We start from the raw sequence: 18,929 nt of genomic DNA, 5'->3' as shown, positions 1-18,929 counted from the left end.
GCACGTATTGAGAACTATGCCTCTTCAACGCAAGCAGAGCTAACTGCCATTGTTATGGCGTTAAGGTTTCTTGAACGGAACACTAATGGTGCAGTGATTTGCACCGATTCAAAAGCAGCACAGCAAAGCCTAAGTAAAAATCAGGCAGAAAATCTTGCAATAGTCGCTGAAATCAAGAGAGCTGTGAGAGTACTTACCAATCAGGGAAGAGTCATCAAGTTTCTGTGGATCCCCTCCCATGTTGGAATATGTGGAAATGAACGAGCAGATGTGCTGGCTGCTGAAGGCGCTGAAGGAGACCATATTGAATACTTCATACCCAAGACTCAACTACAAATTAGAGGTATTATCAGGCAACATCACCGTGACAAGGTAACTGAGGAAAGGAGGATAGAAGCACAAACCAGTGAATCTGTACGATGGTACAACATGGTTGCAGCTGGCAATCCCAATCAGTATGGCCGAAGAGGAGGACGACGAGGGAGAGAATCAGTAATAGCGAGAATCCGTCTTGGATACAAATATACCTTGAGGTTACCTTGAGGTGCTTCCGGGGCTTAGCGTCCCCGCGGCCCGGTCGTCGACCAGGCCTCCTTGTTGCCGGACTGATCAACCAGGCTGTTGGACGCGGCTGCTCGCAGCCTGACGTACGAGTCACAGCCTGGTTGATCAGGTATCCTTTGGAGGTGCTTATCCAGTTCTCTCTTGAACACTGTGAGGGGTCGGCCAGTTATGCCCCTTATGTGTAGTGGAAGCGTGTTGAACAGTCTCGGACCTCTGATGTTGATAGAGTTCTCTCTCAGAGTACCAGTTGCACCTCTGTTTTTCAACGGGGGTATTCTGCACATTCTGCCATGTCTTCCTTGTCTCATGTGATGTTATTTCTGTGTGCAGGTTTGGGACCAGCCCCTTTAATATTTTCCACGTGTAAATTATTATGTACCTCTCCCGCCTACGCTCAAGGGAGTACAGATTTAGGCTCTTTAGTCGGTCCCAATAGTTTAGATGTTATACTGAGTGGATTCTAGCAGTAAAGGATCTCTGCACGCTCTCCAGGTCAGTAGTTTCTCCAGCTTTGAAAGGTGCTGTCATTGTGCAGCAGTACTCCACTGTAGAGAGCACAAGCGTTTTGAAAAGTATCATCATCGGTATAGCATCTCTAGTGTGAAAAGTTCTTGTTATCCAACCTGTCATTTTTCTTGCAGTTGTGACGGCTACTTTATTGTGTTCTTTAAAGGTAAGGTCTTCCGACATGAGTACACCCAGATCCTTTACATTGCCTTTTCGTTCTATGTTATGATTTGCCTGAGTTTTGTACGTGGTTTCCGTTTTTATATTTTCATTTTTTCCATAGCGCATGAGCTGGAACTTATCTTCGTTAAACACCATATTATTTTCTGTAGCCCATAGAAAGACCTGATCTACATCTGACTGGAGATTCGCGTGTCCTCTATGTTGCCTACTCTCATGAAGATCCTAGTGTCATCTGCAAAGGATGATACAGTGCTATAGGTTGTGTTCTTGTCTATGTCCGATATGAGGATGAGAAAAAGTACTGGAGCAAGCACAGTACCCTGGGGGACTGAGCTCTTCACGGTTGATGGGCTGGATTTTATTTTGTTGACTATTACACATTGGGTTCTGTTTGTCAGGAAATTGTAGATCCATCTGCCTATTTTTCCGGTAATTCCTTTTGAACGCATTTTATGTGCAATAACACCATGGTCACATTTATCAAAAGCTTTTACGAAATCTGTGTAAATTACATCCGCGGTATGTTTGTCTTCCATAGCATCTAATGCCATATCATAGTGGTCCAGCAACTGCGACAGGCAAGAGCGCCCTGTTCTGAAACCATGTTGTCCGGGGTTATGGAGTTGCTGTGATTCCATATATTTTGTGATTTTACTTCTTAGCACTCTCTCAAAAATTTTTATGATGTGCGATGTTAGCGCTATCGGTCTGTAATTTTTTGCCTCTGCCTTATTTCCTCCTTTATGAAGTGGTGCTATCTCTGCTGTTTTTAGTATATCAGGAATAACGCCAGTATCTAGGCTTTGTCTCCACAGAATGTGGAGGGCCTGCGATAGTGGTTTTTTACAATTCTTTATGAATATGGAGTTCCAAGAATCCGGGCCTGGTGCAGAGTGCATAGGCATACTGTTTATGGCTTCTTCAAAATCCAGTGGGGATAGGGTGACGTCTGATATATGATTTGATGTTGGTATCGTATCCATGAAAAATTCATTTGGGTTATCAATCTTTAGTGTGTTTAATGGCTCGCTGAAAACAGAGTCGTACTGCGTCCTCAGTAGCTCGCTCATTTCTTTGTTGTCATCGGTGAAAGTTCCATCTCCCTTTCGCAGGGGCCCGATACTAGATGTGGTTTTTGATCTTGATTTTGCATAGGAGAAAAAATATTTCGGATTTCTTTCTATTTCACTGATGGCCTTTTGCTCTCTTTGCCTCTTCTGGGTTCTGTATGATTCTTGTAGCTTCCGTTCAATTGTTTCTATTTCTCTACCTTACCTTCTTCGCCGTTCTTGAGATAGGGTGCGACTCTCAAGTTGTTCCGCGATTCGTTTTCTTCGCCTATATAGAGACCGACGTTCCCGTTCCAATCTGCATCTCTTCCTCTTTTTTCTTAGAGGTATGCGGTTTGAACATATCTCTAGTGCTACTGAGCTTATTTTTTCCAGGCACAGGTTCAGGTTTGCATTTCCTAGCTGTTCTTCCCAGTTTATTTCTGTGAAGTCCTGGTTTATTCGCTCCCAGTTTATCTGTTTATTATTGAAGTTGAATTTGCTGAAATCTCCTCCACCGGGAATCTGGACTGGTTTTGAAGGTCTACTCCCCATGGTTGTCATAACTTCAATTAAGTTGTGATCTGAGTAACAGGTATTTGTAATCATTATGTTCCTGATCAATTCATCATTATTAGTGAAAATGAGGTCCAGCGTGTTCTCCTTCCTAGTTGGTTCTACTATTTGCTGGTTTAAGGCAAACCTGTCGCACATCCGTAGCAGGTCATTTGCATCTGCCTGTTCATTTAGGCTACTTCCTGGTATTCTTTCTGATATTACTGTATTAGCCAGGTGCTTCCATTTCAGGTGCCGTAGGTTGAAGTCCCCAAGCAGGATGATGTTCGGAGCTGGATTTGTGAGGTTTTCCAAGCAGTGTTCTATTTTCATTAGTTGGTCTTTAAACTGCTGAGGGTTTGCCTCCGGTGACTTATATACAAGGACAATAACTACATTTAGAATCTCTATTTTGACTATCAGCACTTCCACCATATCATTTGAGGTGTTTAGCAGCTCAGTACAGATGAGTGTGTCTTTGATGTAGAGGCTGACCCCACCCTGAAGCCGGTGTTTCCTATCACATCTGAAAAGATTTTACTCTGAGATCCATATTTCACCATCATGGTAGTCCTTTGTGTGGGTTTCTGTTAGGGCTGCAAACACTGCATTTGCCTCATGAAGGAGACCATCTATAAATTGAACTTTGTTGGTTTTGCGTGTTTTTATACCCTGGATGTTGGCAAATATAAATGATGTTATCGTGTTAGTGGAAGTGCTGGAAGCCTTACTTGGTGTTAATATCTGAGGCTCTGATAAAGAGGCCACTGTGTTTGCGTCCAGGGTGTGTCGTTTTGGAAGTGATTCGTCCAGTTTTGGTAGTAGGACGGGTGTTGTCTGGTGTAGTACCTGTGTGCTTGTTGGTAATTTGAATTCCAGTCTTGTGGGTATCTCCGTTCCCCTCTGTAATCCTGTAGTGGTTCCATCTGACTGTTCCTCTCTCTTATATTTACTACTCTGTTTCTGCCTTCCTCTAAAAAATTTCCAGTAGTGTCATATTGATCTTCCCGTCTATAACGCTCTGTACCTCTCACATATAGAAAGGTACAGAGGTACAGAAATTAGGTACAGGTACAGAAATCTCCATATCCATGGAGATTTGGAATGGAAACAACAGTTGATCAGCGAAGTTGCAGAATCTGTGGTGAGAGTGATGGACACCGCCTTGACCACTATCTACGTGAATGTGAACACCTGAGAGACATTAGGAATAACTGTAGAATAATAAACCCCACATTGTTTGAGTTAGGAAAACACTATTTGTCAAATATTGATACTGTTCTTAACAGATTTCCCCATTTTGCACCCGCAAGATAACGTAAGCTTTTAAGGGTTGATAAATGTTAATCTTCTTGTTTGAGGAGCTGTTCACTTGAGACAGTTAAGCAAGTCCCAGCTGTGTCTGGGTACAAGTGACAGGATGAACAACCCAGCGGGTTTTCTTCTTATTGGGGAGTGTTGTATATTCTGCTATGGCGGTATGTTCACTCACATGATGAGTGGCGGTGCCCAATAAACTCGCCCCTCGGGGCAAAATTTAAAAAAAAAATTAATAAGAGTATCATTATCAAGTATAATCACCATTCGAACATTGTGGTCATGTATGGTGGCGTGGTGAACCTTGTGGTCATTTATGGCGTGGTGAACCTTGTGGTCATGTATGGTGGTGTGGTGAACCTTGTGGTCATGTATGGTGGTGTGGTGAACCTTGTGGTCATGTATGGTGGTGTGGTGAACCTTGTGATCATGTATGGTGTGGTGAACCTTGTGGTCATGTATGGTGGTGAGGTGAACTTGTGGTCATGTATGGTGGTGTGGTGAACCTTGTGGTCATGTATGCTGGTGTGGTGAACCTTGTGGTCATGTATGGTGGTGTGGTGAACCTTGTGGTCATGTATGCTGGTGTGGTGAACCTTGTGGTCATGTATGGTAGTGTGGTGAACCTCGTGGTCATGTATGCTGGTGTGGTGAACCTTGTGGTCATGTATAGTGGTGTGGTGAACCTTGTGGTTATTTATGGCGTGGTGAACCTTGTGGTCATGTATGCTGGTGTGGTGAACCTTGTGGTCATGTATGGTGGTGTGGTGAACCTTGTGGTCATGTATGCTGGTGTGGTGAACCTTGTGGTCATGTATAGTGGTGTGGTGAACCTTGTGGTTATTTATGGTGTGGTGAACCTTGTGGTCATGTATGGTGGTGTGGTGAACCTTGTGGTCATGTATGCTGGTGTGGTGAACCTTGTGGTCATGTATAGTGGTGTGGTGAACCTTGTGGTTATTTATGGCGTGGTGAACCTTGTGGTCATGTATGCTGGTGTGGTGAACCTTGTGGTCATGTATGGTGGTGTGGTGAACCTTGTGGTCATGTATGCTGGTGTGGTGAACCTTGTGGTCATGTATAGTGGTGTGGTGAACCTTGTGGTTATTTATGGTGTGGTGAACCTTGTGGTCATGTATGGTGGTGTGGTGAACCTTGTGGTCATGTATGGTGGTGTGGTGAACCTTGTGGTCATGTATGCTGGTGTGGTGAACCTTGTGGTCATGTATGGTGGTGTGGTGAACCTTGTGGTCATGTATGGTGGTGTGGTGAACCCTGTGGTCATGTATGGTGGTGTGGTGAACCTTGTGGTCATTTATGGCGTGGTGAACCTTGTGGTCATGAATGGCGTGGTGAACCTTGTGGTCATGTATCCTGGTGTGGTGAACCTTGTGGTCATGTATGCTGGTGTGGTGAACCTTGTGGTCATGTATCGTGGTGTGGTGAACCTTGTGGTCATGTATAACATGGTGAACCTTGTGGTCATGTATGCTGGTGTGGTGAACCTTGTGGTCATGTATGGTGGTGTGGTGAACCTTGTGGTCATGTATGGTGGCGTGGTGAACCTTGTGGTCATGTATGGCGTGGTGAACCTTGTGGTCATGTATGCTGGTGTGGTGAAACTTGTGGTCATGAATGGTGTGGTGAACCTTGTGGTCATGTATGGTGGTGTGGTGAACCTTGTGGTCATTTATGGCGTGGTGAACCATGTGGTCATGTATGCTGGTGTGGTGAACCTTGTGTTCATGTATGCTGGTTTGGTGAACCTTGTGGTCATGTATTGTGGTGTGGTGAACCATGTGGTCGTTTATGGTGTGGTGAACCTTGTGATCATGTATGGTGTGGTGAACCTTATGATCATGTATGCTGGTGTGGTGAACCTTGTGATCATGTATGCTGGCGTGGTGAACCTTGTGGTCATGTATGCTGGTGTGGTGAACCTTGTGGTCATGTATGCTGGTGTGGTGAACCATGTGGTCATGTATGCTGGTGTGGTGAACCTTATGGTCATGTATGCTGGTGTGGTGACCCTTGTGGTCATGTATGGTGGTGTCGTGAACCTTGTGGTCATGTATGCTGGTGTGGTGAACCTTGTGGTCATGTATGCTGGTGTGGTGAACCTTGTGGTCATGTATGCTGGTGTGGTGAACCTTGTGGTCATGTATGGTGGTGTGGTGAACCTTGTGATCATGTATGGTGGTGTGGTGAACCTTGTGGTCATGTATGCTGGTGTGGTGAACCTTGTGGTCATGTATGGTGTGGTGAACCTTGTGGTCATGTATGGTGGTGTGGGGAACCTTGTGGTCATGTATGCTGGTGTGGTGAACCTTGTGGTCATGTATGGTGTGGTGAACCATGTGGTCATGTATGCTGGTGTGGTGAACCTTGTGGTCATGTATGCTGGTGTGGTGACCCTTGTGGTCATGTATGGTGTGGTGAACCTTGTGGTCATGTATGGTGGTGTGGTGAACCTTGTGGTCATGTATGGTGTGGTGAACCATGTGGTCATGTATGCTGGTGTGGTGAACCTTGTGGTCATGTATGCTGGTGTGGTGAACCATGTGGTCATGTATGGTGGTGTGGTCAACCTTATGGTCACGTATGCTGGTGTGGTGACCCTGTGGGAACCGACCTGTGAGATTTATATTTATTTAATTTATATGAATTTATATTTACGTTAATTTATATACTTCGATAACAATTTGAATAATAATGAGTGGACTGTATTTCTGCAATAATCTCATAATCTCACAAATCGATCCTCTACACATTAGGGGGGTTTATATTATATATATATATATATATATATATATATATATATATATATATATATATATATATATATATATATATATATATATATATATATATATATATATATATATATATATATGCAGCTAATCAAACTACAGTATTAGACTACATACATTGAAGAGGTTCCTTATCTTATAGTACAGCAGGCCTTAAGTCCACCAGGTATAACTAGGATGTAGTCACCAAATTATCCTCTTTGAGGTAGCATCCATCACCCAGGTAACTGATGCACAAAGCATATGCTTCCTCGTCTTGACCTGTCAAAAGGGCGCTAACTGTGAAGCCAGGTTCAATATATGACAAGCTATATCAGAGAAAACACTATACATGGAACATGAAGACCTGGCTTAATTACCTTTAGTTTGAGGCTGCCTCGCGTTCTAACCGGTCCACCCTACCCAATGACATTAATGGCCACTAATGATAGATATACGGGTTTCGGAAAGAACACTTAACTTGATTTTTTGACAGCGTGTTGAAGATGGTACACCTTTGGTTTCCATAACACTACGTCCAAGTAAAAGTAACAGGAGCCGAATTTGCTCCCTGTGAGCCTCTGGTCTAGTATAAACAATGGCTGACCCTTCCTCACCCTGACGGCTGGCTTACATTGTCCACATGACAGAAAGTGATAGAAGGGTCACATTTACTCTACTTTAATATTGATAATTAAGTTAATTTATATAAGATGTTTTTATGATGGTAAAGTCCAAAGACTAATGTATTTAAGAATAATTCCCACCATAATAGGTGGAGAATATAATAGTATGTGGTGATGATATCCCGTTTTCTTTAGACGGTAATTCCACTACAAGTTACGTTTTCTATGGGTAACTTGTTTATACAACACAGCTATTATCTGTCTGTATGATATATTTATTAAATGGTGTCGGATTTTCCGACATAATTCCCCAGGGGCTGCTCACGGGTCGAAGTCCTATTTAGAACAGACGAACACCGATACTCCTCCTTCGAATTATTAGATTAATTTGATGTTAGTAGTTAGTAATCACACATTTGTGCATCTGTTCATACAGGACGGATGTCCCGTACTAGAGTTGCAGTGGTTAGAAGTCTAATGCGATTGCATTTCCCTGTTAACTCTTGAAAGGCTAATATTCAAGCCTTATACATATTATTTAACCCAGAAGACTGGATGTGATCAAGTACTACAGTCAAGTATGATTCAGGGACTGCAGTGAGATCAGTGACCTTAGATATAACTTGAAGTTTGTTCAGATAACTGGTCACTGATATATAAACACTGAGGCCCATGGAATACATCTTGATTAAATAATAAATGTATCAAATCAGTCATCAGATTTATTGGGGTTTAATTTAGTTAATTGATTCAGAAGATTGAATAGCTCATCATTAAAGTAAAGTATGGTTCGAGACTGCAGTGGGTTCAGTGACATTGGTCGCAGTGACTTGTAGCTGTTTTAGGCTACTGTTCACAGATTTGCCACTGAGGCCTCATGAACTCATCTTCAGCTTTAAATGATGATACTAACATCAACCTCTGTTGGTATAGTCAGCTGTAATCTCCTTAGTATAATGCTACTGGAGAAATATAATCAGCTGACAAATTTAGATCTCTACTGGTATTGTTAATCTGCAGGCATAGGTCTCCCCAGGCTTGATACTGGGCCTGAGAGTAATTTACCTCCTGCAGAGTTTAACATGGTTATGCCCTGATATTTAGTAGGGCTACCGATGAATCGATGACAATAGTCTGTCCCTACAAGGAGACCGAAGTCAGTGAGGTGATCAGACTTAATATTATCTGCCAATTTTATTCCTCTATTTCTCAGGAATTTGGCTATTGCTCTCAGACCTTGAACTTGTAGGTCTACTGGTATTTTGTCCACCACAATGGCTTTGTGGGATATTTGGGTTTGATTCTGATTAATTAATAATTAAAGTAGTAAATTAAATTACGAAGGACCACCCGCTTTTAAAGTAAAGAGGGAAACTGAGAATTTAGATCATTAGATAAAGTTCTAGAGAAAACCAGTGACTATGGATATGACTAGAAAGTATGATCATAAGAATAATTAATGGGCTGTATTATTAAAAAACCAAACCTCAAACACCTACATTGGGGGGTTATTACTGGAGGTCAGTACGTCCAGGAATCAGTGTGGTTCGTTCACTAATTCTATTAATAATAATCTAATCCTATAATTAATGTTGAATATAATATTATTCATACAAAGAAGAACATGAATATGAGCATAGCAATGAATTACAGTAAATCACACATTATGTTGAAAACATTCTGAATGTATCAAATTGCAAAGTTATGAGTAAAAAGAAATAAGCCTTAGCTGGTAATAGATTCCTTTAGATAACCCTGGCAGTCCTTTTAATCTCCAAGTCTGGTACACCGGCGAATGACACGGTTAACATGGAGAAGACAGCATGAGGAATTCGTCTCTCGAGCTGCAAGATAAATAACTACCAGTAGCAATTGATTTAACTACTCAATACATATTCAAGATTATTGATATCTACAGATAGAATTCTAATCACCTGTTATTAGGTGTTGTCTTGCCGCGTGACGTGCAATCACCCTGTCATTAACACACTTATAAATGATGCATCAAATAAAAGTACTTAACTGTGGGCACTGTGTAAGTATTAAGATTGCCGTAATTACGTATCTCAAATTCAGGTGAGCTTATCCTGGATTAATACGTTTCAAGTTGGCTGATCACGTGTCGTCAGGAACCAAGTCTAGGGGTCCCTTATTTAACACCAGCACTAGTTGAAGCTATTATCTGCAAGGTCGTTCACGCCTCACAGTGGCGGCTTTCATCTGTGGATAGACACACGTGTCCTATTTGCTGGACAATGGCGTCTTTTGTGAGTACGGTAAGCGCAGGTCTGCCTCTCTTCGGTTCCCCACGTGTACTGAGGGTGGCGTCCCTCTACCCACGCCGAGTCGACGTTCATTACACAAATTATTGGCATGAACATTAATATTTCTCGCATTCGCGCTTGAAACTCTAAAGACTGGACGGGTTTATTATTTAGAGGAACGGAATATTATTATTTAACTATTTAAGAATAGTAAAGATATAAGGGAGAGGAATTAATGTCTCCCCATAGCATTCATTGATGACGCTACCTCTATCGCGAGGTAAACGTTTTGATTCTAAAGCTCTATTCGGCTTCTAGTTAGAAAACAATTCGTCTGCAATCAGTTGCCATACAGAATGCTTTAATTATGGAGAATCGTATTTAATTCTCACACAAATTGTATATAATGTGTTTTACTGTAAAGAAATCTGACACAATACTAGCGTCAGATGACGTGAGAATTCTAGCCTAATGCACAGATGAATTATTAGTACAGGAGAATTCTACGAGTTGTTAATTTTACTTACTACAATATTAATATGATTAGTAATAAGTAATGAGAATACAACAATGCTGTATTCGATGTTGGAAATATCCAACATAACTCCGGGGGGGGATTCCCAGGGTCGCAGTGTACTGTGTTGTACTGACCTATCCCGAAGTAAAATTAAAATTAACACATTAGTATGTTAGTAGGTTAGTATGTTAGTACACACATAACGAACGTCCCGGATTTATCAAGGACTTACAAGAATTTGAGTCTTGTTATTCACATGTCAACTGAAACATGTTGTTTGTAGCCTACACAATATTTATAAATTTAACTCTCCCAATTTAAACCAACAGAATCCACAGTGATGCGATATCTTGGGTCATAGTGACATGTAATGTTTCGTTACGTGATATCACATCGTAGCATCATCACAGTTCTCTCAGTGGGAAGTGAAGGAAATTACTCTTCTTCCGAGTTGTAATAGGCTTGCAGTTTCCCTTAGTGGAAACATGCATGAAATAATGAAACATTAAATGATTAAGTTATCGGTAATCAGGAACACTCTAAAGCTCACAATAAACTCAACAACTAGGGTCGCAGTGACATGTAATAGTGTATTACATAGCTGCTGAATCGTAGGTAAACTCAGAATAAGTTCCTAAGAACTGATAACACTATTGTATGATTATACAGTAAAGTGTTATTAGTCATTTAAGATCAAGGAAACTATGACACTACAGTAAGGCCACTGTCTAGGGTCGCTGTGACTTGTAACTATTGAGTTACTAGACAATAACATCACGCAGCATCACCATCACCTCAAATTCAAATGAGGAAATTGAATTTAATGTGCACTGCCGTGCAGTAGTCATGCTGACTGATAGTACAATTAATTTGCTAACTAGCTAAAATAGAAAAGTAGAGAACTGAAAAGTTTATTCATTAAAATCAAGGAAAATTCTGAGTCGACAGTGAGATTAGTAGCCTAGTCATTCTGACTTATGAGCTAATTAAATGGTAGCTCATAGGCTTGACACTGTAAACTTGTTAATGCGAAATCACCTTTACATGAATTCGAGTTTATTAAATCAGTCTCTATAAGTATAGTCAACTGTGATTAATGGTGAGTACAGATTAGGCTAGTACTCAGTTGACACTACTAAAGTCCCTAAACCTACCTAAATAAATGGTTTGAATTTCTAACCTACCTAAGTAAGGGACTAAGCTAATTGTGAGCAAAATGTACTCGAATTAACATTGTGAGCAGTATTGAGCTCATTAACAGGTCGAGTTATATTAAACTCGTGAACATGGTGAGCTGTATTGAGCTCGTCAGCAGTGCTGACAGGGTGAGTTACAGTGAACTCGTCAACAGTGTTGACAGGGTGAGCTACAGTGAGCTCGTTAGCTAGTGCTAACAAGGTGAGTTACAGTGAACTCGTCAACAGTGTTGACAGGGTGAGCTACATTGAGCTCGTCAGCAGTGCTGACAGGGTGAGCTACAGTGAGCTCGTTAGCAGTGCTAACAGGGTGAGTTACATGGAACTCGTCAACAGTGTTGACAGGGTGAGCTGCAGTGAGCTCGTCAGCAGTGCTGACAGGGTGAGCTACAGTGAGCTCGTTAGCAGTGCTAACAGGGTGAGTTGCAGTGAACTCGTCAACAGTGTTGACAGGGTGAGCTGCATTGAGCTCGTCAGCAGTGCTGACAGGGTGAGCTACAGTGAGCTCGTTAGCAGTGCTAACAGGGTGAGTTACATGGAACTCGTCAACAGTGTTGACAGGGTGAGCTGCAGTGAGCTCGTCAGCAGTGCTGACAGGGTGAGCTACAGTGAGCTCGTTAGCAGTGCTAACAGGGTGAGTTGCAGTGAACTCGTCAACAGTGTTGACAGGGTGAGCTGCAGTGAGCTCGTTAACAGTTAACAGGGTGAGTTCCATTGAACTCGTCAACAGTGTTGACAGGGTGAGCTACATTGAGCTCGTCAGCAGTGCTGACAGGGTGAGCTACAGTGAGCTCGTTAGCAGTGCTAACAGGGTGAGTTACATTGAACTCGTCAACAGTGTTGACAGGGTGAGCTGCAGTGAGCTCGTTAACAGTTAACAGGGTGAGTTCAGTGAACTCGTCAACAGTGTTGACAGGGTGAGCTACAGTGAGCTCGTTAGCTGGTGCTAACAGGGTGAGTTCAGTGAACTCGAATTAACGAGGTGGAGTTTTGTCATTCAGTTATCTTGGCGAGCAATATTAAGCTCGTGCGCATGGTGAACGAGCACTCATATTATTACGTTAATTCTAAGGTGAGCTATGTTAAGCTCATGAAGCATGTTAATTAACAATGCTAATGTTTAACGGTAATGCATTAAACATATTAGTTCTCTGGAAATTCACTTACATATTAGTAAGTTTGCAAGTTTGTTCGTGCTGCGCTCCTACACTAAATAAGCAGAAACGAAAGAAAAACAACTCAAACAATTAATGCAAGTATTTATCACTAACTCTTAGTGCAGAAAACATGGTATTAAGAAGGTTTTCTTGGCAAACCTTTAAGCGCAAGTATAGTGGACCAGTGGTCCTAGTGAATTTATTATTAAATTCAGGAAATGCCAGTGGCATTGAGTGCTAGATTCTCTAGCCTAACATTCTTATTTCCTAGGGAGTACTAGATTCTCTAGCCTAACATTACAATTTAACTAGGAAGACTGAGTGTGGTCAATTACTACTTGTCGAGAATAATTCTAGGTCTGCAGTGAATTCAATGGCTTGGTCGCTGTGACTTGTACTTGTTTGAGTACGGACCATTGGTTATCACTGAGAGCTATGAAACATCTCGGCGAGTATCAATTGTACTACATTCAATCTGAGTTTATTACTCAGCTGAGTTTCTCCTTTTAGCTTGTTGCTGGAGAATTGATTTACTGCTGACTAATTTATTATTGGCAGGTTTAGGCTTGTTCACATTCAGAACTTTACCAGTAAGTAAGTAGCCTCCTGCAGATTGGAGCATATTCATTCCCAATCGTTTAACATGTCCAGTTATAAACTGGTAATAGTAGTCGGCTCCTACTAGTACATCTACATGGTTAAGGCGGTCAGACATTAATTTGTTGTCAGCCAAATTAATTTCACGTTCCTGCAGGAAGTGGGCTGTGTACCCCAGACCCTTAATATTTAAGTCTAAAGGTATTTGATCTACAACAATGGCTTGGACAGCCTTGGCTTGACTACCTAGTCGTACAAGCGGTTGAACTACTGTGTATTCATGGGTTCCTCGATTTATCATGGACCCTGACAAGTTTAATTTTACCTGTCCTATTGATTGTAAATTAAGTGCCTCTGCTGCCCTTTGAGTAATGAAAGTTCTCTGGGAACCTTGATCAAATAGTCCACGTATGGTGATCTTGGCTCCTCTGTTCTTCACTTGAAGTTGGGCAGTAGGCAAAGCAGCATCCACTTGAGATGCTTGTGAAGTTACGCTGTACACATCTCGCACCTTGCAACACTGTACTGGTGTAGATTCTCTACGTCCTATTCTAGGATTGACATAATTAGTCCTAACTAATTTGCACAGTGCAGCATGATGCTTGCCCCTTCTACACCTGTTGCAGGTGTTCAGTGGGGTGTCACAGCTGTTAACATTATGTGGTTTGAGACACCTAGTACATTTGTGTAACTGATTGAGTCGTCTGACTCTTGTGTCTCTATTAGGATAATTAGTACACTTGTACAGAGAATGTTTTTGATTGCAAAACAAGCACATTCCCCATCCTACAGTTCGTTTAGGTGTTACCGGTTTAGGTAAAACAGTATTAGCAGGTTGTGATGGTTTTGCTGCTTGCATTTGCTTGTTGTTTATTCTCTTGTGAGTACTTGGTGTACTCTGGGGAACCATTAACAGGCTCTTGGGAGTGCTCTTTGGACTATTAGGTCGCTTAGGAGCACCTGTGGAGTTATTAGCAGTGCTCTTTGGACTATTAGGTCTCTTAGGAGCACCTGTGGGACTCTTAGGTCTCACTGATGAATCAGTATTTGACTGATTGTTGTTACATTGATTATTAGCACCTTTGTTACCTAGTGACAGTGTCACTTTAGAAGTTTCAGGTAAGGAAACTGATGTAGGTACAGTTTTGGTGCATTCAGATTCAGCATTAATTGCTTGGTCTGCTGTATGATTGCTCATATTACGCAAACCTGTAAATATATCCTGCATTGACAGGGTATTACCATTCGGGCATACATATAGTTTATTAAGTGTGTCACCAGACAATTTTCTCTGGATGATAATTTTAGTCATCCACTCAGTAGTTGGGTGATCCACCTCTTTACTGAAAGAATTTATCAGTGACTCAAGCTGAAAACTAAAGTCTTGTAAAGAGTCAACTGATTGTTCTGGTGAAGATAAATTTAATAATTGGTGCACAAGGTTTATAATAGTCTTCTCATTGTTAGCACTTACTTTAGAAGGTTGTTGTGAGCAATTGTGACCATTACTTGTGTTGCTTAAGGCTTCTTGTGTAACCTCAGCTTTGATCACAGCTTCGACTGCTGCCGCAGCATTAGCTTTATCATTTTCTGGTTCAGATTCACTGATCATTGCAGCTTCACATGTTTCATCTGCAGCTTCATCTGTTTCTCTGGGTTCTGGTGTTAAGCTAGTTAATTCAGTAGCATTATGTATTGAACTTATAGAATCCAGGGAACATTGAGAAGAGTGGTCTGAAATTTGATCAGACTCTGTAAACAAATCATCACATGAAGCTGTATTAGATGAGAGGTTAGAAAATGAAGGTTGATCTTCAGTTGCTGATCTTGTATAGTGATCAGCATTGATTAGAGGATTCTCCTCGTCTTGATTTAGCTCAAGTATTTCATCTGAGCTGAGTGTTAACCTGGATACAGGTCTATTAATGAACTGATCTATCCACTCGGGAATATCTAGTCTCGCAAGCACTTTATCATATTGGTCTAACCTGGTTTGAACGATACATTCATAGTCATCAAGTTCAGATTCTGTTAGACATAAGTCGTCTGAGACAGTATGACCGGCCTGGAGTAAATTCCTGTGGGACTCGATTACAGTCTTGATATAGTCATATCTTTTGTTAGCGTACTTTATGGAACTTGCTATTTTGTAGACGTAATCTGGGTCAGTTTCTACACAGTTGTCACATTTCATAAACTGTTTTCCTAGCTGGAGTTGAAGAGCTATCAAGAATCTTGCGTTCCTTTCTAAAGGATTCATTCTTGCGGTAAATTGAGCCTGATAGGGCTTATGTAGCTAGTGGTATAGCTATAGTCTGCTCCTTGATGCAGAGCAGGTATTATTATTGACAGCTTGATAGGGCTTATGTAGCTAGTGGTATAGCTATGGTGTCTGCTCCTTGATGTAGAGCAGGTATAAGTGTTAACAGCCTAATATTTCTTGAGGCTGGTTGTAATTTACCTCATTTAGAGGTTAGCTACCTACCTAGTAATAAGCAACTAAGATTTGAGTGGTACCTTGGTCTCACTACAGGTGTTCCTCAGCTTAGCTCTTCTAAATCAGCCTCGGATGGGTAGTGGACTTACAGTAACACTCAAAGACATACATAGAAATATGCAATAAAATAATTACACAATAAATGGTTAATCCCACCCTTGATAGGGTCAGCACAAAAGAATAATATATGTCACTAACTAGCTCAAGCCTAGTCGTGAGAATTTCTACTTGAGAAACTACTACTATATTTAGTCTGTGCTTGTGCCAAATTCAACACAATCACAGCCTAAATTGCTACCTACTAAAGGTTGGCAAAGATTATATTATGGTGCAGTAATGTGCAAATAATTGTGCTGTGTTTTTGGGTTTTTTGTATTTTATATAATATACACTTGTGTAATTATGTGTATAAGAAATTAAATGAACACAAAAGAATTAATTGTGTTTGGCAAGTATTCTACTGCCGTAAATATTATCTAACTCCTGAATGTACTCCTAATTGTGGAATAAAATATTATCAGGGTTAGTAATGATTAACTAATATGAGATCAGTAATTTATATGAGTATACTGGATCCCTAAATGTTAATGATCCACTGACATGAGTGAAGCAGTAACTTTAACATGGATTCAGGCTATAATGGACGGTCTGCTGACAGCCATATATTGAAACATTGGTATAGCCTAAATGGTTAACACTTAATTGGTGTTAGTGATTAATATAAGGTTATGAGCTGTTGCTCTTGGTGACCTAAAGATTCTACTTCAGTATGAAGTGTAGGTCTAAATGTTGTGGGTAATTGGTTATGACCCACTAAAGCTATGTATAAGGTAGCTGTTAGTGTGATCTAGGCTAACTGGTGTGTTACACTGTTAGTTGACACAATTAATTAAATAGTTAGTCTAGCTTCTATCACACAAGGATTAGTTATTAATGGTTAATATTTTAATTATAAATTTAATGCCTATCCGGTTCGATAAGGACCATAATGTGGGATATTTGGGTTTGATTCTGGTTAATTAATAATTAAAGTAGTAAATTAAATTACGAAGGACCACCCGCTTTTAAAGTAAAGAGGGAAACTGAGAATTTAGATCATTAGATAAAGTTCTAGAGAAAACCAGTGACTATGGATATGACTAGAAAGTATGATCATAAGAATAATTAATGGGCTGTATTATTAAAAAACCAAACCTCAAACACCTACATTGGGGGGTTATTACTGGAGGTCAGTACGTCCAGGAATCAGTGTGGTTCGTTCACTAATTCTATTAATAATAATCTAATCCTATAATTAATGTTGAATATAATATTATTCATACAAAGAAGAACATGAATATGAGCATAGCAATGAATTACAGTAAATCACACATTATGTTGAAAACATTCTGAATGTATCAAATTGCAAAGTTATGAGTAAAAAGAAATAAGCCTTAGCTGGTAATAGATTCCTTTAGATAACCCTGGCAGTCCTTTTAATCTCCAAGTCTGGTACACCGGCGAATGACACGGTTAACATGGAGAAGACAGCATGAGGAATTCGTCTCTCGAGCTGCAAGATAAATAACTACCAGTAGCAATTGATTTAACTACTCAATACATATTCAAGATTATTGATATCTACAGATAGAATTCTAATCACCTGTTATTAGGTGTTGTCTTGCCGCGTGACGTGCAATCACCCTGTCATTAACACACTTATAAATGATGCATCAAATAAAAGTACTTAACTGTGGGCACTGTGTAAGTATTAAGATTGCCGTAATTACGTATCTCAAATTCAGGTGAGCTTATCCTGGATTAATACGTTTCAAGTTGGCTGATCACGTGTCGTCAGGAACCAAGTCTAGGGGTCCCTTATTTAACACCAGCACTAGTTGAAGCTATTATCTGCAAGGTCGTTCACGCCTCACAGTGGCGGCTTTCATCTGTGGATAGACACACGTGTCCTATTTGCTGGACAATGGCGTCTTTTGTGAGTACGGTAAGCGCAGGTCTGCCTCTCTTCGGTTCCCCACGTGTACTGAGGGTGGCGTCCCTCTACCCACGCCGAGTCGACGTTCATTACACAAATTATTGGCATGAACATTAATATTTCTCGCATTCGCGCTTGAAACTCTAAAGACTGGACGGGTTTATTATTTAGAGGAACGGAATATTATTATTTAACTATTTAAGAATAGTAAAGATATAAGGGAGAGGAATTAATGTCTCCCCATAGCATTCATTGATGACGCTACCTCTATCGCGAGGTAAACGTTTTGATTCTAAAGCTCTATTCGGCTTCTAGTTAGAAAACAATTCGTCTGCAATCAGTTGCCATACAGAATGCTTTAATTATGGAGAATCGTATTTAATTCTCACACAAATTGTATATAATGTGTTTTACTGTAAAGAAATCTGACACAATACTAGCGTCAGATGACATGAGAATTCTAGCCTAATGCACAGATGAATTATTAGTACAGGAGAATTCTACGAGTTGTTAATTTTACTTACTACAATATTAATATGATTAGTAATAAGTAATGAGAATACAACAATGCTGTATTCGATGTTGGAAATATCCAACAGGCTTGTACTCGACAGACGTACCTGCCTAAACGTACTGATGGTTGTACCACCTGGTAGACTTGAGGTCCTGCATCTGTTACAAACCCTGAGATATTGAATGACATCTGGGCTACTGGCCTTAATTGTAATTCATCTGCCAGCTTTTTAGTGATATATGTTCTCTGGGATCCTTGGTCAAACAACCCACGGGTATGGACCTTGGCCCTCTTATTCAGGATGGTAATTTGGGCAGTAGGCAAAGTTGTATTACCTTTAGACTTTGCCGATTGGACACTCTTTGTTTGTTGCACCTTGCAGTACTGTACTGTGGTGGGAAAGCTATCTTCCACCTTGGGGTTTGGAGACGTTGTTTTGTTGTCTCAGCACAATGCTGCATGGTGCTGACCTTTGTTACACCTATTACAGGTGTGTAATTGGGTATCACAGTCGTTGATGTTATGTTTCCTGAGGCACCTCGTGCAATGTTGCAAATCTTTGAGTCGCTCAACACGGGCGTCACTATCAGGAAAATTAGGGCAGTGGTACATTGAATGTTTC

The 18,929-nt window shown here is 40.7% G+C and overlaps 1 protein-coding gene across 1 annotated transcript in view; it reads right to left on the bottom strand.

The window, feature by feature from the left end:
• LOC123752279 (uncharacterized) overlaps window positions 1-14,933 on the bottom strand; it is a 155,030-nt gene extending 140,097 nt beyond the window's left edge. The window contains exon 1 of the mRNA XM_069335668.1: window positions 14,796-14,933. Within this exon, the coding sequence (XP_069191769.1) occupies window positions 14,796-14,933 (138 nt within the window). The remainder of the gene's footprint in view (window positions 1-14,795) is intronic.
• Window positions 14,934-18,929: the final 3,996 nt, after the last annotated feature.

The sequence above is a fragment of the Procambarus clarkii genome, chromosome 34, assembly GCF_040958095.1.
Source record: "Procambarus clarkii isolate CNS0578487 chromosome 34, FALCON_Pclarkii_2.0, whole genome shotgun sequence".
Taxonomy (NCBI): Eukaryota; Metazoa; Arthropoda; class Malacostraca; order Decapoda; family Cambaridae; genus Procambarus; species Procambarus clarkii.
This window is presented reverse-complemented; position numbering and strand designations above follow the sequence as displayed.